This window comes from Lipotes vexillifer, unplaced genomic scaffold (genome assembly GCF_000442215.2).
Source record: "Lipotes vexillifer unplaced genomic scaffold, Lipotes_vexillifer_v1.1 scaffold69, whole genome shotgun sequence".
NCBI lineage: Eukaryota > Metazoa > Chordata > Mammalia > Artiodactyla > Lipotidae > Lipotes > Lipotes vexillifer.
Genome location: NW_006790942.1, coordinates 3,044,612 through 3,068,616, shown reverse-complemented (window position 1 = coordinate 3,068,616; position 24,005 = coordinate 3,044,612). Strand labels below are relative to the sequence as shown.

At 45.4% G+C, this 24,005-nt stretch overlaps 1 protein-coding gene across 1 annotated transcript; it reads left to right on the top strand.

The window, feature by feature from the left end:
* The first annotated feature begins 451 nt into the window (after positions 1-451).
* Positions 452-23,174, top strand: OPRK1 (opioid receptor kappa 1). Its single transcript, XM_007464020.1, has 3 exons — positions 452-759; positions 17,230-17,582; positions 22,634-23,174. The coding sequence occupies exons 1-3, from the start codon at positions 503-505 to the stop codon at positions 23,167-23,169; spliced, it is 1,146 nt and encodes a 381-aa protein (XP_007464082.1). The 5' UTR covers positions 452-502; the 3' UTR covers positions 23,170-23,174.
* The last annotated feature ends 831 nt before the right edge of the window (positions 23,175-24,005 follow it).

The following is a 24,005-nucleotide window of genomic DNA, read 5'->3' as shown; positions in this document are numbered from 1 at the left end:
CGCTCGGGGGGAGGCTTCCGCGGCCGGAGCGCGGGGCTGCGGGAGCGCGGCGACCGGAGGCCCGAGCGGACCCGGGGACGCGAGGACCCGCGCGGGCCGGCATCACTGCGTCGCCCCGCGCGTCTCCGGTCCCAGAGGTGAGCTTTGGGCTTTCGAGGCGCCGTGCTTGGGAGCGAGGACTGTGTTCCGGGGATCTCGTGTCCCTGGGGGCTCCGGGCCGCGGTCCGGGGACGGTTCCAAGGGTGGCGGATTTCGGGAACCGGGGGAAAGGCGGGCGCGCTCTCCGCCCCTCCTGGCATCCGCGGTGCGTCTGCCGGCGCGGGCGGCAGCCAGAGGCCCGTCCCCCGGGGTGGGCATGAGCGGGCCCTGGGCCCTCGGCGCCGCCGGCCTCGCGCGCTGGCTCGGGCGCAGCCAAAGTTTGCCTCCGGGGTCCAGCCGGTTCTCTCGCCCCCGCGGCCCGCAGGTGTCGCCTGTCTTCGCCCCGCAGCTGCAGCCACCCGACATGGAGCCCCCTGTCCAGATCTTCCGCGGCGAGCCGGGCTCCACCTGCGCCCCAAGCACCTGCCTGCCCCCCAACGGCAGCGGCCGGTTCCCGGGCTGGGCCGAGCCGGACCGCAACAGCAGCGCGGGCTCCGAGGACGCTCCGCCGGAGCCCGAGCACATCTCGCCAGTCATCCCGGTCATCATCACGGTGGTCTATTCCGTGGTGTTCGTCGTGGGCCTGGTGGGCAACTCGCTGGTCATGTTCGTGATCGTCCGGTGAGCTCGGGGTCCGGGCGCCGCAGTGGCCGCAGCAGGGAGGGAAGGTCGGGCCGGCCACCAGGACGCGCGGAGGGACGCCCGCCCGGTAATGGGGACCCCGTTCCGTCGGGCTCCGCAAAGTCTCAGAGCGTGGCCTCCTCGAAGTGAGATTTCCTGGGAGAGTTTTTGGTGCGGGACTTCGAGGTTCGCAGAGGGCTAAGCTGAGCAGCCGGAGGTGTCTTGAGGATTTAGGAGTGACCCTCCCTGCCCCCCAAACCCCTACTGAAAACCCTACGGACAGGGAGAGTGCAGGGGGTGTCCCTGCAAGGGGCAAGGTCAGTGTCTCGTAGGAGGGAAACTGGTCCATCTGCCTGGCCTTTTGCCTGGTTGCCTGCGCCCGTTTGGAGCACTTCGTTTTGCCCTTTGCAAATGTTTCTTTAGATAAAATTCATGCCCACCTAATGCACTGAAGAATTTCCTGTGGCTCGTCAGACTGGTGTTATGGTTTATGAAGCAAAGCCAGCATACTATTGAGGGTTGTTGGTATCCATACATGAGCCTTTTTAGTACTGATATGCCATCTTATTTGTTTAGAATACCATTGACTTTTGTACATAAACCACCTAATGTTTATCGGTTAACGTACAGCTGCTGGAGGTTTCCAAAAATTGTTTTGCTTTTTATCTTCCACGGTGAGAACTGAAGGTTTGATTGTCTAACATCCAGACAACTAACATTGTCTGGATGCTCTTTGAGAAGTTTCCCTTTCTGGCAGACTTAATGCTCTGCAGTTGCACCTTTGAGAGTGACTACAAAACTGAGATTCCTTTGAGAAGTTCTTGTGAAATAAAGGAAGGCTGCAAGTCACACTGTTTAGGGACATTGAAAGGGTGAAGAACTAATTTCTCTTTATTATGAACTTTAAGAACAATACCTGCAGTAGCATGAATGTTTCAAACACCCCTTTCTCTCTGCCTCTCTCTCTCTCCCTCCCTCCCTCCCCTCCCTCCCCCTCCCTCCCCCTCCCCCTCTGAATATTCATTGCTTCCTCCCACCCCGGCCGGCCGACCGGTGCCGAGCACCGCGGCCCATCGCCGCCCTCCCGCTGCAGCCCCCGCCCCCTCTCTCTCTCTCTCTCTCTCTCTCTCTCTCTCTCTCTCTCTCTCTCTCGCGCGCGCGCGCGCGCGCGCGGAAATGTCTGGTCTTTTATCCTCATCTGTGCTCTGGAACTGAAAACCATCATTTAAGCTTCCGAATACATATTATAAAGCTCTTTTCACCTACAATTAGCGTCTCTAGCTTGGTAACCTTGCTTTTCATAATTGCTTATTGCATTTTACAGGACTTCTATCAGTGATGAGTACAAGATACAGAAGGAGGAATATTTTAAAAGCACATTGTTTTCCTAAGTCATTAGTAATTTTAGGGCTGCTCTCCATTGGGGGGAAGATTATAGTAACCAAAAGAAAAGACAGCTGTATTCTAGACTATAATTAAATTTTTTAGAAGATCTTTGCTAGAGCGGCCGTTGTTTTATAATAAAACATTGTTACAGAAAAAGAGGATGCTAAGAACAAACCCACTCTGTTCCTTCTCATATCATATTTAAGTACTTGAGTGAAACAGATACATCTTATTGTCACTTGAATGAGAACTTGAAGTTTTGAGTTTGAGAAGGGCTTCTTAGTTGCTCTACAACTTTTTATATAGCCCTGCAGTCTAGGATTAAAAAGAATAAAGAATCTTAAAATATATGCAAAGGGAACTCCATGGGGAGCATTAGACATGTCAGAAAGAAAGAATCATTGTAGATTGACTAGGATTTTTAATGATAAATATAAAAAAGTATAATTATAAATTGAATATATCTATTCCAAAGATATCTAAGGTTAAAATTTGTGTGAAGGTGATAAATTCAGCTAAAAATACAATAGGAGTTAGAGAGTTCACATAACATCATCCTTCCTCCCACCCCACTTGATAGTAAATGAGGAGGGAGCAGTTCTATTCTCACCCTGGAAAGCCAACCTCCTGAAACAATAGTTGGCTTAAATCTATGGCTGAGAGCGTTACGGAGCATTTTGTTCAAGCTGATACAGGGTCAAAGAATTGAAAAATGAAACCTCAGAAGGAAACTTGATGGACTTGGGTTTATTTTGCTCAGGAGAAAAAAAGGGCTGAAGATGGTTTGCAGCAGGCGGTGGTTTGCTCATCAGAACTCAGAGCAGAGCCAGAGTGTGGAATTCAAGTGCAGCTTTGGTGATTGACGTTGAGGGCTGACCAGCATCGCCTGAAAAGATGGGGGATCACTTTTGAGAGGGACATTACATTTTATTTTTTAACGTCTTTATTGGAGTATAATTGCTTTACAGTGGTGTGTTAGTTGCTGCTGTATAACAAAGTGAATCAGCTATACGTATACATATATCCCCATATCTCCTCCCTCTTGCGTCTGCCTCCCACCCTCCCTATCCCACCCCTCTAGGTGGTCACAAAGCACCGAGCTGATCTCCCTGCGCTCTGTGGCTGCTTCCCACTAGCTAGCTATTTTACATTTGGTAGTGTGTATGTCAGTGCCCCTCTCTCACTTCGTCCCAGCTTACCCTTCCCCCTCCCTGTGTCGAGAAGGACGTTATTTTAAAATATTGTACATGCAAAGGAGTCCTGGTTGAGTTCTCTAGGAAGTCACTCTGGAGATGGAATTTGGACGCTTCGATGGCAGGGCAGGTGCAGGTCTGGGATGGCCAGCTCAGACCTGGGGAGAAAGTGAGGGTTGTGGAAAAAGCTTTGACTGTTTCTAGACCTGCCTTACACATAGCTTTTCCCACCTTGAACACCTGGAATGCTGTCCAGTATCTTCTGAAGATAATCTAGTATTTCAAGGATTTTCATCATTTAATGTGTAGCAACTGCTATAATTGCCTAATGTTAGGGTACTTTAACCTTTCACTTTGAAAACCTTAAAATTTAAGCACTCCAGCCTCCCTCTCCAGGCTTTGGGGTTTGTGGTCCTGGCGTAGGATGTTCTTACCTCAGCCCTTGATCCACGTCCTTGGGTCCTACCAACACCTTGGGGGTGCCTGTGATGTGACACTCCTCTCCCGGAGCTGAAGCTCCCACAGTCCGGATGCTCGTTTCGGCCTGGCTGTCCCTTGACTCCCATGGGGATTTGGCATGCTGGACCAGTCTCACCGTCTCCTTGACTTCCTTCCACATCCGCTGGGTTTCTCCTCAGCCTCCATCACAGCCCCCTCTTCCCTGATGTTCCCTAAATGCTCCTCTTTTCCAGAGCGTTCTCAGCTCTCTTTGTCCTCACTTTGCACACCCTCCGTATTAGTCAGGATTCAACCAGAGGAGCAGAACCAGTAGGGGATGTGTGTGTTGAGGGTTTTTTCCAAGGAATTGGCGTACGTGATTGAGGGGCTGGCTAGCCAGGTCTGCAGCCCGGAGCGCAGGCATCAGGAGAGGCAGGCTGCCCTCCCCAGGCAGAATCTCTTCTTTCTCAGGGAAGCCACAGCCCTGTAGTTAGGCCTTTCTACTGATTGGACCAGTCCCACCAGATCATCTAGGGTCATCTTCTTTGCTTAAGGTCAACTCATTCATTAGGACTTTGACCACATCTACAAAACACCTTCACAGCCGCACCTTGGTAAGTGCCTGGATATTCAGAGACTGTGGCCTGGCCAAGATGGCTTGTCAAACTGACCATCACTCTTAGTGTGTCGTCCATTCTTGTGGCCGTAACTGTCAGGGAAGTTCTGACCAGTCCTAAGTCTGTGTATCTCTCTCCCACGTATTCATCCCCAGCTGCAGACTCAGCTGGCCTCCTTCCTTCTGGATGGCTCTATGCGATTATCTCGCAGGTAGCTCAGATTTCTAGACATCTGCCTGTATTAGTTTACTAGGGCTGCCGTAACAAAGTACCACAGACCCGGTGGCTTAAACAACAAAAGTGTGTTTTCTCACAGTTCTAGAAGCTGGAAGTTCAAGACCAAGGTGTTGGCAGGTTTGGTTTCTCCTGAGGCCTCTCTCCTTGGCTTGCAGACGGCTGGCTTCTCCCTGTGTCCTCACATGGTTGTCTGTGTGGACGACATCCCTACTCTCTGTGTCCTAATGTCCTCTTGTTATAAGGGCGCCAGTCATGTTGGATTAGAGCCCACTCTAATGACCCCATTTTACCTTAATTTTACCTCATTTCACCTCTTTAAAGACCCTACCTTCAAATACAGTCACATTCTGAAGTACTGGGGGGTAGAACTTGAACATATGAGTTGGAGGGACACAATAAGGCTCTAAACACTGCTTATCCTTTTTCTGTTCTCTTTAAGAAGACACTCTTCAAGCTTCAGTCTTTATGAAGTTACGTACATATAATTTTCCTTTTGTTTAATTTAAAGAAAAGCTTTACTCTTATAAAGGTATGTTTCTTTTTAAATTGAGTGTAAGGATAAGCAAGGAAAAATTATGAGGAAAAAAATAACAGAAATCAGAAAATTATTTGGTCCTTGGTCTTAAGTTTTGCCTTTTCCTTTTCTCGTTAGTTTTCATTAGTACTTTGCTACCATAATAAAGACCTCTAGGGATCAGCATTCTGCTGACTTTGCCCTTGGAGTAGAAGACTTTGGATTCCCTATAATTCAGCTTGGGCAGTGTTGGAATTTGCCAGAAGAGGTAACTTTGTAAGGGGCTTAGAAAAAAACAGAACCACAAAAATACTCGGGAACTTGGAGTAAACTCCAGTAAACTGGAGAAACTCAGATTTCTTCTCCAAAGGCAGCTATAACCCCCCAAGCTTGCTGGGCATGGAGGTTGTTCCTCACGAAGGTGCCTGTTCTCTGGCTCATAAATTAGGGGGCAGGGTGTTTCTTCCCCAGGCATGACGGAAGTCCCATGCTCCACTCTGCTGAGACCATCTGACTCACTCAGGCCACCTCTGAGTCAGTGGGGACCCCATGCTTGAACTTATGCCCGTCCCGCCAGAACTGTGTGGTATAACCAATTTGGGGAAGTATGGGAGGGGGGATAGGGTGAGCCAGTCAGAGTGTCTGCTACACTGCCTGCCTCTTTCCACGCCAGGTGTCCTAGCCCCGCCTCCTGCAAGTGTTGCTTGTAATCACTGCAGTTGTATGTGCAACGTATTCCAGGTTCTCTCAAATGTCAAGGGAGGGCTTCCCTGGTGGCGCAGTGGTTGAGAGTCCGCCTGCCGATGCAGGGGACGCGTGTTCGTGCGCTGGTCCGGGAAGATCCCACGTGCCGTGGAGCGGCTGGGCCCATGAGCCATGGCCGCTGAGCCTGCACGTCCGGAGCCTGTGCTCCGCAACGGGAGAGGCCACAACAGTGAGAGGCCCGTGTACCGCAAAAAAAAAATGTCAAGGGAGCCGACCTTAGATAGTGTCACCAAGGGACACCTAGGGAGGTGTGAGAGGAAAGGCAGAGGTGTGTGGCTATCCAACAGCAGTCTTACCTTAGGCTTTGGTTTAAAAAAATATGTTGTAATTTATCCTGAATCCTCTCTCTTTGAATCAACACGCAACATTTCCATTAAAGCAAGCATAGTAAAATAACTTCAGAAATTATTTTCAGAAGAGCCTATCATGAATTTCTGGAAGTAATTTTATTGTTTGATAAGCTCTTAAAAGAGAGAATTGGCTTCACTGCCACTGTTTATATGGATTAGCTAAATGGAATTCTTTGCTGTGGGACATCGCAGAAGTCCAAATCCTCATGGAGCTGTTTCAGAGAGCAGAGACTAAACGGCTGCTAAGAAAGAAAGAAAGAGAGAGAGAGAGAGAGAGAGAAGAAAGAAAGAGAAAGAAAGAAAAGGAAGGAAGGAAGGAAGAAAGAAAGAGAGAGAGAGGGAGGGAGAGAGGGAGGGAGGGAGGGAGGAAGAAAGAAAAGAAAGAAAGAAAGAAAGAAAGAAAGAAAAGGAAGGAAGGAAGAAAGAAAGAGAGAGAGAGGGAGGGAGAGAGGGAGGGAGGGAGGGAGGAAGAAAGAAAAGAAAGAAAGAAAGAAAAGGAAGGAAGGAAGAAAGAAAGAAAGAGAGGAGAGAGAGAGAGAAAGAAAGAAAGAAAGGAAGGAAGGAAGGAAGAGAAAGAAAGAAAGGAAAGAGAGGGAGGGAGGAAGGAAGGAAGAAAACAAAACAGGAAAAAAGAAAAGGAAAGAAAGAGAAAAAAGAAAGAAGGAAGGAAGGAAGGGAGAAAACAAAACAGGAAAAAAGAAAAGGAAAGAAAGAGAAAAAAAAAAAAACCAAGGTGGTGATCAGGTATAGAGCTCTTAAGCTTTAACAGACTTGGGCAAAATTGTAGTCTTCAAAATCCCTTTTGGATTGTGTTGCCTTTACAGTTTTTCCCAGTGCCTGTCTTAGAGTTAGTTTCAGGAGGCACTGACTTCTCTCTGGGAGAAGGTAGCACCTCTCCATTTACCGTGTCTCCAGCTGTGTCTCTGGGGCAGCCAGCAGTATCTTTGGGAGAACTGGGCAGCAGGCACCTCCTTTACTCCAGGTTAACCTGTGGACACACTCAGTTGTCGCTGCTGGGGGTTGGGGGTTGAAGGTGGGAGGGTGATGGGGTGCTCTGTGCTCAGCTAAAACCCTAAAATTCTACGTCCGCAGGACGGTTTCCTTTCTAAGATTTGGCTTAACATGGTTTCAGTGGTGCAAGTTTTACAGGCTTAACAAGATACCGTGTTAACAAAAGGTAGTTTCAGAATAACATTCATTTATTCCTTAACAGAAAATCAGCCAATGTTTTTTTGTTTCTTTCTTTCTTTCTTTGCAGGGGATGCTGGCTTTTGTCTTAGATAAGGGAGACTAACGTAAGAAGAATAGGTTTTAGGAGTGAAGCTAATATTATAAAAGGCTTATGTCTCGTTGTTGTTATTTTTTAACCCACTCCACTGGCCAAGCAAGTCAGAATTTAAATGAAAAATGAGAAAAACATAAAACGTGATGAATTGAGATACCCTGAAGGAACTGGTCTGAAGTTGAGCGGGGCAGCCTTCAGACTAAGAATGGCTGGAGTTATGAGGTTTTAACGATCGGCTGTGGCAATAGGAGCGATTTTCCTAGGTTCTGTTGAGTATTAACTCTTTTAACTTCACAACGCAACTCTAAACTGTCTCTGCTTTACTGTGTTGCTTTCCACCTACCGTAGGGGCGCCTCCTTCCCGAGAAAGAGAGAGAGGAGGGTGACCGTGTCACCTCTCTGTGGCACCCTGTGGTTCACCTTAGCTAGGTCAGTTTTCTGTATAAAAACAGAAAAATCACTTAAGAATTCTGTGTTCTTCTAGGTATCCAGATAGTTGTACACTAGGAAGCAACATGTCAGTCATTTGAGATTTGTAGTTTTCTACCACGTGTGGTTGGGCGTGATAAACACTCACCCAGCGTGCACCACCGAACGTACTAGAACATTTCTTCTGGGTCTCAGGGCCATGAGTGCAGGGAGGATGAGTAGTTTCTGGGGCCCTCTGGCTATTGCAGTGAAAGCATTACTTCTGCATCGGCCTTCCTCCTCTTCTTCTGCTACCCTGCAAGGACCACCTGCCAGCACCCAGTGAGATGCCTGCCCGCCCTTCTGGCTGTCCATCACTAGCAGCCTGGTACCTGCGGTCACAAGAGGCAGGAATGGGAGACACCCCCCACTGCTCTGTTCTCATGAAAACTTTTGCTCTTTGCATGTAGGAGAGTATCAGGGACCTGATAACCTACATGAATTTGACTCCTTTCAAATACTATAGATTGAGGCAATTACAAAGTCAGATCACTGGAGAAACAATGGCTGAATTTCCCTTCTTTAAAAAAAAAATTAAGAAGCTACTTCCCTTGAGTAAAGAACCATAATTTCAGTAGTAAGTAATCTAAAAGGATGTATAGCAAATTCATTTCATTGAGATGAACCGGAAATATCTGGAGAATTTAATGAAGCAAACTTATTATGTTTTCAAATAAGTTCTCCTGAGAATTCACATCAGTACAACCATCATGTCTGGTTATTTTAAACATAAAATCTAGAATGCTGTGTATCTGGAAAGCATGCCCAGGAGGATGAATAAATCATGCGGGAAAAAGAGTGCCGAAACCCATCTCTCACTGTGCTGTTCTCCCAGCGCTGGTTAAAAAGCGCTGCATCTTCCCAGGTGCTGTAGAGCTGTCCTCCTCCTGAGTTTGGTGTTTGGGGCCTTCAGACTCCTGGTGCAGCTCCAGGCTTGTGGGGTAGTGGCCAGGTTCCCGTGGGGCGGGAGCCTTTGGTCACACTCGTTTTTTTCACCAGACCAGTGTTTGTTCAGGAGCTTCCTATTGGCCGTTAGCTATTTGCTGTATTAAAGGAGTCTCTTCAAAAAAATGGCCAGTAGGGTGTTTGTTTTTTCATTATGTTGGAGCCGTAGTTTGATGACTACTCAGAAAGCTCAGATTTTACTTCCCACTGTCTCTCAAATTTGAGGAAATCACTTACTTCCTCTTTACGGAGTTTCCTCACTTGAAAAAAAATGGCTCTTGCTTATGGAGAACCTGAAACACCATAACGTGCTGACGGCATTTGTCCATCGAGGGGTGAAATGCTAATATTTTACATTTGCATTCCCTGGACCAGGCCCCATTTCATCCTGTCACATGTTTTCTGCCCTCATGATGCACACTAAACCACACTTATCAGAATGTTTTGCAACCTTTGGCTGCTAGAAGTAGCAGGATTCACAGAATCCCGTTAGTCCTCTGATAAAATTTCTGACTCGACTCCTTAAGAAACTTTGGACTATGGTCCTGAATTCCTTTACTGTTTAGGGCTGGATTCCGAGAAGCACTGAGAATCGTCTCTAAGGCTGCTTCCTCTTCAGAGAAAGTGGGGCTGCTGTGTCTTGCAGGATTGTAATACAGTTACTAGGACTGCGGTGGGTGATTAACGGTGACACTAACAGCATAATAAGAGGAGTGGCAGCAGGATGGTGACAAGGGGGGCTGGCAGGCACTGAGTGCGTATCGAGTACCAGGTCCTGTGCTGAGCCATCTGAGGCACCGGGTAAGGTAATCATCATGACGTTATTGCCAGACGACATAAAGTTGCTAAAACAGTGTCTGTCACGTGAGTCCTCAGTCAAATACTTAAATTGGTTTTTCTTCCTGGTGTTCAAGGTTCTCTGCGGCCTGACACCCCTTTTCCTATCCCAAGCGGCCTCCCATCACCCCCAGCGGGACCCATGGCCCTGAATAAGACTCTAGCCAGCAAACCTGCGTGTCCAAGTCCCTCTCAAAGTGCAAGAGCCTATGCAGGTTCTGCCTTCCTTGAAATATGTCCCGACCTCTTCACTGCACAGTGAACTTGCCCTCTGTCTACTCCTCTAGTTCACATCATAACTTTGGCTCAGTTAGTTTGAAAGACCGTGGGGGCGGGGTCTGTATAAACTTCTTTTTCAGTAGGCTAGGGGTCCAGGATATTGCTGTGTATGCAGCAGGCATTGAGACGTGCGGAAACGATGACAAGATGAGTCCGGGGAAGCAGCAGGAGTGTGACTGAAGTGGGAGAGAGGTTGTCAGCCCAGTGGACAAGGGCGGGTAAGAGTCACAAGTAACTGAATCCGCAGAACCAAACCGCCTCAGTGTTTAAAGAGGTATGGTGATTAGCCGTCAAGATTATGGCTTTATTTGTAGTTTTTTAAGGAACCTCCATACTGTTCTCCATAGTGGCTGAACCAATTCACATTCCCACCAGCAGTGCAAGAGGGTTCCCTTTTCTCCACACCCTCTCCAGCATTTATTGTTTCTGGATTTTTTGATGACGGCCATTCTGACCGGAGTGAGATGATATCTCATTGTAGCTTTGATTTGCATTTCTCTAATGATTAATGATGTTGAGCATTCTTTCATGTGTTTGTTGGCAGTCTGTATATCTTCTTTGGAGAAATGTCTATTTAGGTCTTCTGCCCATTTTTGGATTGGGTTGTTTATTTTTTTGTTATTGAGCTGCATGAGCTGCCTGTAAATTTTAGAGATTAATCCTTTGTCAATTGATTCATTTGCAAATATTTTCTCCCATTCTGAGGGTTGTCTTTTGGTCTTGTTTATGGTTTCCTTATATACCCTGAGGAAACCAGAATTCAGAAGGAGTCATGTACCAAAATGTTCATTGCAGCTCTATTTACAATAGCCCGGAGATGGAAACAACCTAAGTGCCCATCGTCGGATGAATGGATAAAGAAGATGTGGCACATCTATACAATGGAATATTACTCAGCCGTAAAAAGAAACGAAATTGAGCTATTTGTAATGAGGTGGATAGACCTAGAGTCTGTCATACAGAGTGAAGTAAGTCAGAAAGAGAAAGACAAATACCGTATGCTAACACATGTATATGGAATTTAAGAAAAAAAAATGTTATGAAAAACCTAGGGGTAAAACAGGAATAAAGACACAGACCTACTGGAGAACAGACTTGAGGATATGGGGAGGGGGAAGGGTCAGGTGGGATAGGGCGAGAGAGAGACATGGACATATATATACTAACAAACGTAAGGTAGATAGCCAGTGGGAAGCAGCCGCATGGCACAGGGAAACGGCTCGGTTCTTTGTGGCTGTTGGAGGGGTGGGATAGGGAGGGGGGGAGGGAGGGAGACAAAGAGGGAAGAGATATGGGAACATATGTATATGTATAACTGATTCACTCTGTTATAAAGCAGAAACTAACACACCATTGTAAAGCAATTATACCCCAATAAAGATTAAAAAAAAAAAAAAAAGATTATGGCTTTATTATGCTGCCCCGAAGCTAAAAGGCAGCTCCTGGTTAAAGAAGCTTCATTTAAATTAAAAGAGAAGCCCTGGGGCAGTGCAAGGGATGGTAACGATCCAAGAATGACAGGACATCTCCACCTTCGTGGTCTGCGCCCAGCAGGTTCAGGGCAGGACAGGAAGCCGTGAGGCTGCAGGGTCACAGGGTCGATCAGTGTTCCTCCTGCCGTAGCCTCACTTTTCTCGTGCAAGTGCCACGCTGTCCCAGAATCTCCACGTGGTGACGCTGGTTCCCAAGAGCTCTGCAGATAATCTTTTTTCCCCTCGCTGTCACACGAGCGTGTACGGCTGTCCCTGTGAAGAGAACCACGCCAGGAAGGTCTCGAGTCAGCGTGCGAAGGGGGGGCGCTGTCAGCTCGCGGGGACACCATCCGTGACGTTGCCCCGCGATGACGTCCTCGTGGCTGGCGCCCTGAGCTCCCTGCTGACCCCTCTTCCTGGCCTGCTCTCCACCTCCCACCGTCGTTTGCAGGCTTGCAACATTGCCAAGTTTAGCGGGGACGGCGCGCAGACTTTGCTCTCTCTTTTTTTTTTTTTTTTTTTTTGCGGTGCGCGGGCCTCTCACTGTTGTCTCCCGCTGCAGAGCACAGGCTCCGGACGCGCAGGCCCAGCGGCCACGGCTCACGGGCCCAGCCGCTTCGCGGCACGTGGGATCCTCCCGGACCGGGACACGAACCCGCGTCCCCTGCATCGGCAGGCGGACTCCCAACCACTGCGTCACCAGGGAAGCCCGGACTTTGCTCTTTTGATGCCACGTGCTCCTGCGGCCTGGATGCTGACAAGTGCAGCCACGCCCCGCCAGCCCACCTCCAGCCGCCTCACACAAGCCAAGAAGTCCCACTCACATGGCGCCATTTTACTGGAAATACTTGCAACTTCTTAGAAAGCAGTGTGGATGGAACGGAGAATAATTTCCTGTCTGATCGCAGTGAGAAAGCTTACTTGTTTGCTTTCACCAGCAGACGCACAGTGACTGAAAGAACTCACTGCTATTTTGCTTTGGTTCAATGCAAGCAATACCCAGGGGGGCTCAACCAGACTGTCTTTGGGGGTGGGGTCTTTTAATCCCGTGGCCACTGGATGCAGTCCAGTGTAGCGCCTAAAAGACTGTCAATAGCTATGCGGTGAGGCCATAGTCTGCTACTTTGAACTATACCTGCTTAGTTCTCCATTTCAGTGTTGTAGGCTTGGAAGCATGTGTCTTCCAGACCCTGGAGGAGGGGCCGTGCCCTGCCGCCTCCTCCACCTGTTCCCACTGAGCCCCTGCCTCTGCTGACACTAGGAAAATCACTTCACTCACCTGAGTCTACTTTCTTCAGCGATATTAGAGAAAAGACCTAAATCTCCTGGGCAACTCGAAGGGCAGTTGTTGTGAGAATCAAATAGGATACGTGGAAGTCAAAATTCGGGGCTTTGTAAATTGTCAAGTGCTGGGGAGATGTAGAAATGCAGGGGGGAAGTCAAACCCCTGGGTTTGAATTCCTGCAGTGCCTTTTATAACCATATTACTTTGAGAAAGGTACAGAACTCCAGCGATTCCCAGTGGCCTCATTTCTAGAGTAGGAATGCTGGTACCCACCACACAGAGTCACTGTGAGGACCACCTGGGATAAAGCACGTGGAATGTACAGCAGAGTCTGACACAGGGAGTGTTTTGAAGTAAATGGTTATTACCATTATCGTCATTAACGCGATCCACCTCAGTGCTATGACACTGGATGTTGGTGGATGCAGAGGGTACAGGAGGAGGGTGCAGCCATCTCTCTACGTCTCTGGCAGATGCCTGTAGCCCTTGGGGTGGTAACAGCGGTAGCTCCAGCATGAAGGATCTGGGCAGAGCTTGTTTCTCGGGGAGCACATGGACTCTTGCTACAATTGGTATAATTACGATCTGTGTAATTCGTTGACATCTCTGTTGTAGCTAGTCACCTCTCTTCTTCTGAGATCTGATGACAGGATTTGAACTCTTTATAAGTTCAGGCCTGAAGCAGTTTCACACATCTAACTGTGAAAAATATTTTTGAAAAGCTCAGAGCGAGTTATTATTCAGCATTTTATTGCTACTTAAAAGGTGCATATTCTATTTTATTGTAAGTCAGGTATCATTCCGTTCATGGTCTTCTAGCAGTTAAGGTTCCAAGCTTCATTTTTCCTATTATCTTTCATATTCAGGCTGAATGGGTAAATACAACCAGGGGTGTTAACTGGAAACCATGTTCCCCTATGCTGCCTGTGGTAACTGGTGGCTTCCACCCACTCAAGAGGAGGGGACAGGAGTTGGAAACATGAAGTAAATTACACCTAGTCTCCAAGTCAGGTGCTTTCCCTTAGTTATCTCAGGAACTCCATGAGGTAGGTGTTATGTTTCCTATTCTATAGTTGGGAAACGGAAGCTCAGGGTTTTCAGTGATCTCTCCAAAGTCTGTCAGTTGGAGGGAAAACTAAGGACTAGAACCCAGTCCACCTAAATGTATAAGGCAGAGAACATCAGTCTAACTTCGTAAAGAAAGAGGAGGATATCAGGTCACAAAACACGAGAGCAGAAGTCAAAGGTGTTGCCAACTCAAGTCTTTGCTAGTATCAGGGATTGAAAGAGTAGGAGCCTGGCTTGTAAGATGCATTTTTCAAACATAGAATCATATTTTTAAGAAGACTGTAGGGCTTCCCTGGTGGCGCAGTGCTTGAGGGTCCGCCTGCCGATGCAGGGGGCGCGGGTTCGTGCCCCGTTTCGGGAGGATCCCGCGTGCCGCGGAGGGGCTGGGCCCGTGAGCCATGGCCGCTGGGCCTGCGCGTCCGGAGCCTGTGCTCCGCAAATGGGAGAGGCCACAGCAGTGAGAGGCCCGCATAACGCAAGGAAAAAAAAAAAAAAAAGACTGTATTTGAATGGATAGCATTTATTCATTAGAAACATTTGACTCGACCCTCCTACACCATTGGTGGGAATGTAAATTGGTGCAGCCACTATGGAGAACAGTACGGAGGTTCCTTAAAAAACTAAAAATAGAACTACCGTGTGACCCAGCAATCCCACTCCTGGGCATATATCCAGAGAAAACTCTAATTTGAAAAGATACATTCACCCTAATGTTCATAGCAGCGCTATTTGCAATAACCAGGACATGGAAGCAACCTAAGTGTCCATTGACAGATGAATGGATAAAGAAGATGTGGTGTGTATATATACAATGGAATTTACCCAGCCATAAAAAAAAATGAAGTAATGCCAAAGTGAGAGAGTGGCATGGACTTATGTACACTACCAAATGTAAAATAGATAGCTAGTGGGAAGCAGCCGCATAGCACAGGGAGACCAGCTCTGTGCTTTGTGACCACCTAGAGGGGTGGGATAGGGAGGGTGGGAGGGAGACACAAGAGGGAGGGGATATGGGGATATATGTATACGTATAGCTGATTTACTTTGTTATACAGCAGAAACTAACGCACCATTGTAAAGCAGTTATACTCCAATAAACATGTTTAAAAAAAATGAAATGACGCCATTTACAGCAACACGGATGGACCTAGAGATTATCATACTAAGCAGAGTAAGTCAGAAAGAGAAAGACATATATCATATGATATCACTTATATGTGGAATCTAAAAAAGTGATATAAATGAACTTATTTACAAAACAGAAATAGAGTCACAGACGTAGAAAATAAATGTATGGTTACCAAAGGGAAAGTGGGAGGAGGGAAAAATTAGGACTTTGGGATTAACAGATACACACTACTGTATATAAAATAGGTAATCAACAAGGACCTACTGTATAGCACAGAGAACTATACTCAATATCTTGTAATAACCTATAATGGCAAAGAATCTGAAAAAGAATACGTGTATATGTGTATTGATGTATAGGTGTAACTGAATCACTTTGCTGTACACCTGAAACCAAGACAATATTGTAAATTAACTCTACTTCTATTTAAAAAATGGTTTTAAAAAAAAAGAAACATTTGTCTCTGTCTCAGGAAATGCACTTGCTTAGTTATCTGTGCCTTTAAAAGCCTGTGCTCAGAGTCTTGGGTATATACATTCAATCACTTTCTAAAACTTATGGGCCATTTAATAATATTTGAGTAAAAAATGTAAAAGCAAAACGTATTTTAGAATAAACTCCTCGCTCTCCAGATTAAGGCACTCTTTAGTTAACAGAGCATCAAAACGGAGGCCAAGAGATACTGACTTGGGTCCAAGTGTTCACAACGCTTTCATCCAAGCACAGGCGGGAAGAGGAAACAGGCAAGGAGACTGGTGCCGGGGTGGGACCCTGAGTGCAGTGTGATCCTGTGTGTCGGGTATTTTGAGTCAGGTTGTCTCCTGCCTTTATCTCGTGTCCTGTCAGTTCGGTTTTATTGTCCTTGTTTCATGGGACCTGAAACTCAGCAAAGTCGTACACTGAGTTCAGACTCAGGACTGTCTGACCACATCAGACCGCAGTGCCTGCAAAAGGGGAGACAAAGCTGCTCTGTCACCACCTGTCCCAGAAGTGTCATGTGGAAGTTTACGTATTGAACAGCACAGACACAGTGATCAATAAATACCACAGATATTGACTTTATAGCCAAAGTAGCGGTAGTTTTCCATAATTGGCTCCTTACAAAGAACCTTTATTATGAAAATCAAGGCCCTAACATTGATGTCTGGCTCCTTGTAGGTACATGGGACCTGGCTGAATTAACTGTGATTAGGTCCACAAATGTGAGGTGTGCAGAAAGTAATTAATATATGGATTTTCCCAACATATTTTAGCATTTGGCCTCAGGAAACCTGCTGATGTACTTTGGTACATTTCATGCCCTGCAGATCTCTAAGGAAGCGTTCTCTAAGTAAAACAATCTTCTTAATTCAGTTTTAGTAGAAAATGGAATTGTTCTAAGCTTCATGTTAAAACTGAAAGAAATAATTTGGGCTGAAAGGCAATATTTCTGAGCTATTTTGAAATTTTTTTTTGCCTCAATTGGAAAATGAAACACACTGTGTGCTTTATAAATCTCTCAAGATGAAAGTAAAGGAAAACAGATTTCTTTCTCACCTACCGTACCAGATTATGTTTTATGCTATACTGTGTATAAGGGAAGAACTCAGTCTGCTTTTTTTACATAATGCATTTAAAATGAAAAGCTAGTGGGACACTGGTAGACAAAAATCAACACTTAGTTGTGTTGTAGTCATTGAAATTGAATGTATTTAAAACTAAAAACCATTTTAAAAGACATAATTACAAAGAGTGATTTCTCAAAGTAAAGTTGGGTAAACCTTCCTCGAGGAAAAGTTGGGTATGTTTTATCTTTGTTTCACACAGTGAAAAAATATAAAGCATTAAAAAATGAACAAAGCCAAGCAGTTCTGGGTAGGATGAAAATGAATTGTCAGTCACAAAATAAAGACCTGTATCATACGCAAGTCTGTTGAAAAGATCTGTATGGATGTTCATCTGTCTGTCTATACTCGTTTCTTCACCCTTTTAAATTTAAATAGATTTTGGAACAAAGCACTAGAATAAAAGCTAAATAAAGTCAGAAATGTTTGCCTATTTTTCTACTACCCCTAAAGTCTAGAACAGTCCTTTTACATATGCTAGATGATAAATACGTGAAGAATAAGTGAATGAAAAACAAATTCAATAACCCAGCGGCACATTTACATCATGGGTATGACAGGAAGATGGAGAGAAATAATCTTGTTTCTTGTCTCTTAGATACACAAAGATGAAGACAGCAACCAACATCTATATATTTAACCTGGCTTTGGCAGATGCTTTGGTTACCACGACCATGCCCTTCCAGAGCACGGTGTATCTGATGAACTCCTGGCCCTTTGGGGATGTGCTGTGCAAGATCGTCATCTCCATCGACTACTATAACATGTTTACCAGCATCTTCACCTTGACCATGATGAGCGTGGACCGCTACATCGCTGTGTGCCACCCGGTCAAGGCTCTCGACTTCCGCACACCCCTGAAGGCAAAGGTCATCAACATCTGTATTTGGATCCTGTCTTCGTCTGTTGGCATCTCTGCCATAGTCCTCGGAGGAACCAGAGTCAGGGAAGGTAAGGGCGGCTTTTTAAATTTCATTTAAAAAATGTTGATTTTTATCATTGTTCATAAAAGAAATAATTTTTTATTGACGTAGAGCTGATTTACAATGTTGTGTCAGTTTCAGGTGTTCAGCAAAGTGATTTGGTTAAATCGTTTCATTTTTTAGAATATAACTTCTAATTACACAAACTCTTAATTTGGGAGTGAGTAGGCCACATAGCTAGAAGAAAAGCCAAATGCCAACGGAAATAGAATGCTAAATCCACGGAAGATGAGAAATAAAACAGTTTTGTGTTCCTTTCCACATCTAAACATAGGATGGGATAATGGCGTGACCGGAACACAGACACCCAACCTGTCCCCTATTCAGAAAGCGCTTACTGGAATCTGGAGGGGCGGGGATGAAATAAGAAACCACAGTCATGTGGATTTTTAAAATACAATTTGTTGCGTCCTGGCAATTCTAAGATACACCTCCTTGCTCGGCTTCTTCCTCCCCAGAAAGCACCCTAAGTCATTAGACTCATGCTGGCTATTTACTCTTTTTCCTTAGGGGTTAATCTCCAGGCCACTATCATGGCAGCTTCATTTGGGTGTAGGCCACTCAAAATTAGGTTCACAGGTGGATGGTAGTACAGAGAAGCAAAACCATCAGATTTTGGACTCGTTACTTTTTACCCCATGCAGACAGGACATTTGATGTTTCCCCTGTATTTCTAGGACAGTGGTTCTGACCCTGGGACGTGTGTTGGAATCACCTGGGTACGTTAGAAAATACTGCTGCCTGGTCCCACTCTGGAGGGTCCGGTTTAATTGACCTGAGGCACAGTTTGGGTGTCAAGATGTTTAAGATCTCCCCAGGTGACTCTGACCTGTAGCCAAGGTGAGAACTACCGCTGTAGGAGCTTAGCTTTACTTGTAGACAATAAAGCTGTGAAAATATCTTTGGTCTTAATAGAAATTCATTGGGGTGGGGGAGCAGAGTGATCACTTTGGACTTTATAAATGCTATTTATCACTTTAGCAGTTGTCTAAATGCTCCAGTTTATTTTGGGGGTTCATGACACCTGTGAGTACAGATAAGTAGGGACTTTCCAGGTCGCAGTGAAAAGGCAGGTGCTAAAATCATAGCTTATCCTGCATGGTACACATTTTTAAATGAAGCATAATCTTTTTCCTCTTAAACTACAAAATGAGTTTACGGCATAAGCACTGCAAGTGTTAAGCTATAATACTTGGTAAATTTTAAGAAAAGCCAAACTTTACCAGAGAAGCACTTTAAAATATGATCAATTACACACAGGATTTTCTTTCTTCATACACACAACACATGAAATAAAATTGCAGGAAACTCTTCTGAGCCCTAGGGGTTGGTGCGTAATAACTTAGATTCAAGAGGAGATGCTGCATGTGCACTGTGAGGGTGAGAACAACGGGCTAAATAACATAAGAAGATGGATGATTTTTTCCCAGGGCAAACAAAGAATTGATTTTTACAGTTATACTTGTAAATAGTTATGTTATACTTGTCGACTTAACCACAACTCCTGTAATCATTGTCAGAAAATGACATTCTAGAAGAAATGGATTTCAGTTAGGTTTTTGAAAGGAAATGAAGATAGATGTGGGTTTTCCAGGAAGGAGGTGCTGGAGATGGACGAGTGCAGATGCAATGGCAGAAGAGAGCCCCCAGTGTCAGCAGAAGCTGAGTTTGTGCGGCAAAACTAACACGGGAAGAAATGAGAGAAGAGTAGAGTCTTGTAGGAGGGGCTCCGTCCTTTCCGTGTGTCTTGTATTTTGTGAAGCATATGCTTTGTTTATGTGATGAAAGATTGTCTCCAGACTGGCTAGCGTGCTCATTTTGGAGTGTGCTTCACAGTGCCTGTCAAGACTCCTGGGTGACCAAGAAGAGTACTTTAGGTGATCTCCGCACACTGTATCAGAGCTGATTGGCACTGGCATTTTTTTTTTTTTTTTTTTTTTTTTGGCTGCATTGGGTCTTCGTTGCTGCGCGCGGGCTTTCTCTAGTTGCGGAGAGCGGGGGGGGGCTGCTCTCCGTTGCGGTGCGCGGGCTTCTCATTGCGGTGGCTTCTCTTGTTGCGGAGCACAGCTCTAGGCACACTGGCTCAGTAGTTGTGGCACGCGGGCTCAGTAGTTGTGGCTCGTGGGCTCTAGAGCGCAGGCTCAGCAGTTGTGGCGCATGGGCTTAGTTGCTCCGCGGCATGTGGGGCCTTCCCAGACCAGGGCTCGAACCCGTGTCCCCTGCGTTGGCAGGCGGATTCTTAACCACTGCACCACCAGGGAAGCCCCTGTTCTGCTGCTCCTGAGTGAAGTGTTTTGTGTATATCTGTTGAGTTCATTTTATTTTTAATGTTTTCAAGTCTGCCATTTCTTTACTGATATTCTATGTGGATCATCTACCCATTGTTGAAAGTGAGATATTGTAGTCCCCTACTATTATTGTATCGCTGTCTATGCCTCCCTTCAGTTCTGTTTATATATACTTTATATATTTAGGTGCTCCAATGTTGGGTGCATATATATTTACAATTGTTTATCCTCTTGATGAATTGACCCTTTTATCATTATATAAAATCGCCTCTTGTGACAGTTTTTAACTCGAAGGCTGTTTTGTCTGATGTAAGTATAGCTAGCTACCCCTGCTCTCTTCTGGTTTCCATTTTCAGTGAATATCTTTTTCTGTCCCTTCACTTGCAGCCTAGATACGTCTTTAAAGATAAAGATGCACTCTTCTTCCTGAAATCAAACATTTAATAAAAATGGGTGCTTGGACTTGGATTTCCTTGGTGGTTGCCTCAGAACTCTCCCTTCCCCTTGTAGGTATAAGTTCAGCTTCATGGACATTCCCGAGGATATTTACAACTCTATCACTGGATGTTTTCCAAAGTCTTGTAAAAGTCTTGCAGTTGATTATTTCACCCATTCGTTAAACGTTTTTTGAGCTCCTGCTACATGCGAGAGGAAGCTGGTCCTCAGAGCTAAAAGATGTCTCCAAGTTATAAACGTCAGCCCTTACGTTGCCTTGCTTATCTCAACAGGTTACTCTTCCACAATAACTACTGTACTGAGTCCATATTTTCATTCAAGGGTTTCCTTGTGGTATTAATTTGTTTATTTAGCAAATTATTCTCCTCAAACACCATGTATTCCTGCCTCCCTATGTGGCAGGGACTGGGTACCTACCCTCAGGTAGTTTACATTCTGGATGGAGAGAAAAACGTTAGGAAAGGCAGCACATTATTACCGAAGAGCTTCTGTCTGGTTTCTGTCTAGCTTCTGTTATTATACAATGATAAAAATAGAATAAGTATAATATCATTATACAATGATAAAAATAGAATAAGTATAATATAAAGAAAATATAAATTGCAGGGAAGAGGGCTATTCAAATGGGTCAGCCTCTGTATAAATGTCTCTAAGGTGCCATCTAAGCTGAGGCCAGCCACAAGAAGGAGGCACTGTTGGAACACACGAAAGTTAAGCAGGAAAGAAAAAACCTTCAAGGAAGCTAGGTAGCAATGTGCCACCCTAAAAAGTTGTTTAATAAATGCATTTCTTCTATGATGATAGTGATGATTTTAAAAAAATGACTTTGGTCTTATTTCCATAAACACTAAAGCCAAAAATAAGGGAGATCCTTGTTTGTTTTTTGGAGTCTTCCTAGTAATGGTACTTTGCACAATGGCTTTTTTAGGGAATCAAAAATTACAAGTTATTCTGGGAGCTTTCATTTACTATTGAAAGGTTTGATATGGTATTTAGTTGATAGAAAATGACTCTAAGATAGTCATCTCTATTAATTGGCCAAAACGATTATACTCTCTGTGTTTTAAAGTATGTCTAATCGAAATTCTAAGATTTTGTTTTACTAAGGGATATACGATTAAGGGCGCACGAAGATGTTTTAGAAAACACTACATTAGAGCTCTTTCACTCTTTGAAAAATATTCTTATACTATTTTCGAAGCGGATTTTCCAGTGTCAGAAGAAAATATTTTCAGTCTAAAAATTACAACTTCGTATTGTTCATGATTCCTTTATCTAAAGAAGAATAAGGACAAAGAGAGTTTAGCCTGCTCCGTGCTCAGTGGCTGATGCTTGGGGAAGAGGGAGCCCGGGAGGGGTAAGCGGGCCCCCAGTGGGAGTTCTGTATTATAAAATGTTCTTATCCTGTGTCTCTGCTCTTTCTAATATTATGGTCACTCCAAAGAGAATACTGTTCAGCAAAGAGAAGCAGAGCAAATAAAGCCATTTTCTAAGTGATCCTATAAACATAGTCGTTTTACCTGTTACATAGTCAACGTTGGCAAAAGCAGAAAACGTGTCTGATTTATGAACTTCCTTGATGACGGTGATGGCGGTGACTCTCTTCCTCCTTTTCTCGCCCCATCTTCTATTTTCTTCTCCTTTTCGTCCTCCTCCGTCTCTTTTTCTTCAAAAGTTTACTCATGTTTCAACAATGCTCTCAAAACACCACTGGTTCCACTAAATCACAACAGCTGGGTCATATTTAGACAAATTTTGTTTAAATTTTTATCGACCCACATAGTGATTTCTTGTAAACCACTTAATGTTTTTTGGACAAGTTGGCTTTTGTTAAATTGAATGGCTAGATTTGATATATTTAATCGTTCATTACAAATAGATACTAGCTTTTATTGTCAGAGCCTTTGATCTGGGAGAATTGTTAATGTATGGAAATGCAAATAAGTACTCATGCGATAAATGAACAGTTTAGCTCTTCTGGAAATCCTCCACGTCAGCCCATTCCACAACGCGGTAATTTCCTGTTGCTGGCTAATCGTATTTATTCTGTAGCATTGTGTTCGTTAGCAGTGAATGGTGACCTTCTGGCTCCATTGTTCTACGTGCAGAGACAGCACGGTTAATATGCACAGCATTCATTCCTAACTGGTGATCTGCTTCAGGTAATAGCGTCTCACCATGATTGGACCTTTGCAACCGAAGGCGCTATATAAATTGCAGGGCAGAGCTAACCACTGATGTTCCTTTCGTGGCTTTGCTTTGTCACCTCCTGCAGACATGGATGTCGTCGAGTGCTCCTTGCAGTTCCCGGACGATGACTACTCCTGGTGGGACCTCCTCATGAAGATCTGTGTCTTCGTCTTTGCCTTCGTGATCCCCGTCTTGATCATCATCGTCTGCTACACCCTCATGATCCTGCGCTTAAAAAGCGTCCGGCTCCTTTCCGGCTCCCGAGAGAAAGACCGCAACCTCCGTCGCATCACCAGGCTTGTCCTGGTGGTGGTGGCGGTCTTCGTCATCTGCTGGACCCCCATCCACATCTTCATCCTCGTGGAGGCTCTGGGCAGCAGCTCCTACAGCACGGCTGCGCTCTCCAGCTATTACTTCTGCATCGCCTTAGGCTACACCAACAGCAGCCTGAACCCCATTCTCTATGCGTTTCTCGATGAAAACTTCAAGCGGTGTTTCAGGGACTTCTGCTTTCCAATTAAGATGAGGATGGAGCGGCGCCAGAGCACTGCCAGAGTCAGGAACACCGTTCAGGACCCTGCCCACCTGCAGGATGCCGATGGGATAAATAAGCCAGTATGACTAGTCGTGGAGGTGTCTTCCTGCAGTTCTCCAGGTAGAGAGGAGTTCAACGATCTAGGTTCAACTCAGATTACTACTGCAGTCTGAGCTGGAAGGGCAGCAGTTTTAACAAACTTTCAGAAATCTCACGGTCCGAGGTGGTGAGATGCAGGCTGCATTAGCGACCCAGGTCAGTGGAGACGTCAAGGCTGTGGGGACAGAGCGCAAGAGGTCTGAGCAAGGAGATGCAGCCCCTGTCTAGGGAGGGGAAGCGAGGCCGACTCCCAGTTCCTTTGAGGGACCAAGAAAAGAGCCTTTTCCTTCCGGTTGCCTAGATCTCGTTCAGGACCCGTCTGCTGTGACCTTCCTATGCAACGTGGTGTCCAAAGCTCTGTTTAGGAAAAAAGAAAAGAAAAGTAAAGTGGTTTCAGAGCTTAGCGGGCATCCAATCCGGACGCTTAACACTCACAGCAGCAACCTCATTAAGAAGGAAAACCGTGTCCAGGGCCCGTGCCCAGCTCGCTTAACGCCGTGTGGGCACGCATCTCCTGTGGCTGCATGGTGAGGAGTTCCGCTTAAGACACCCACACCTGGGGCGTCTGCTGTTCACGTGTAGTAGGAAACTGTCCTGATGTTTACAAAGTCATTTAAACATGCAAGAGGTGGTTATCGTTTAACCTCTTGAAAACAATGGTTTCTTTGTTTTTAGCATGCTATTCAGATAAATAACCTCAAGATAAAGCATGTCCTGGTGTCAAGAGACACCAAGTGGTTTAAATACCACCAACTATACATATAGTTTCATCTGTAAATAACAGTGTACGTACAAATAAGGAATGGGCTTGCCTCCCCGCCAA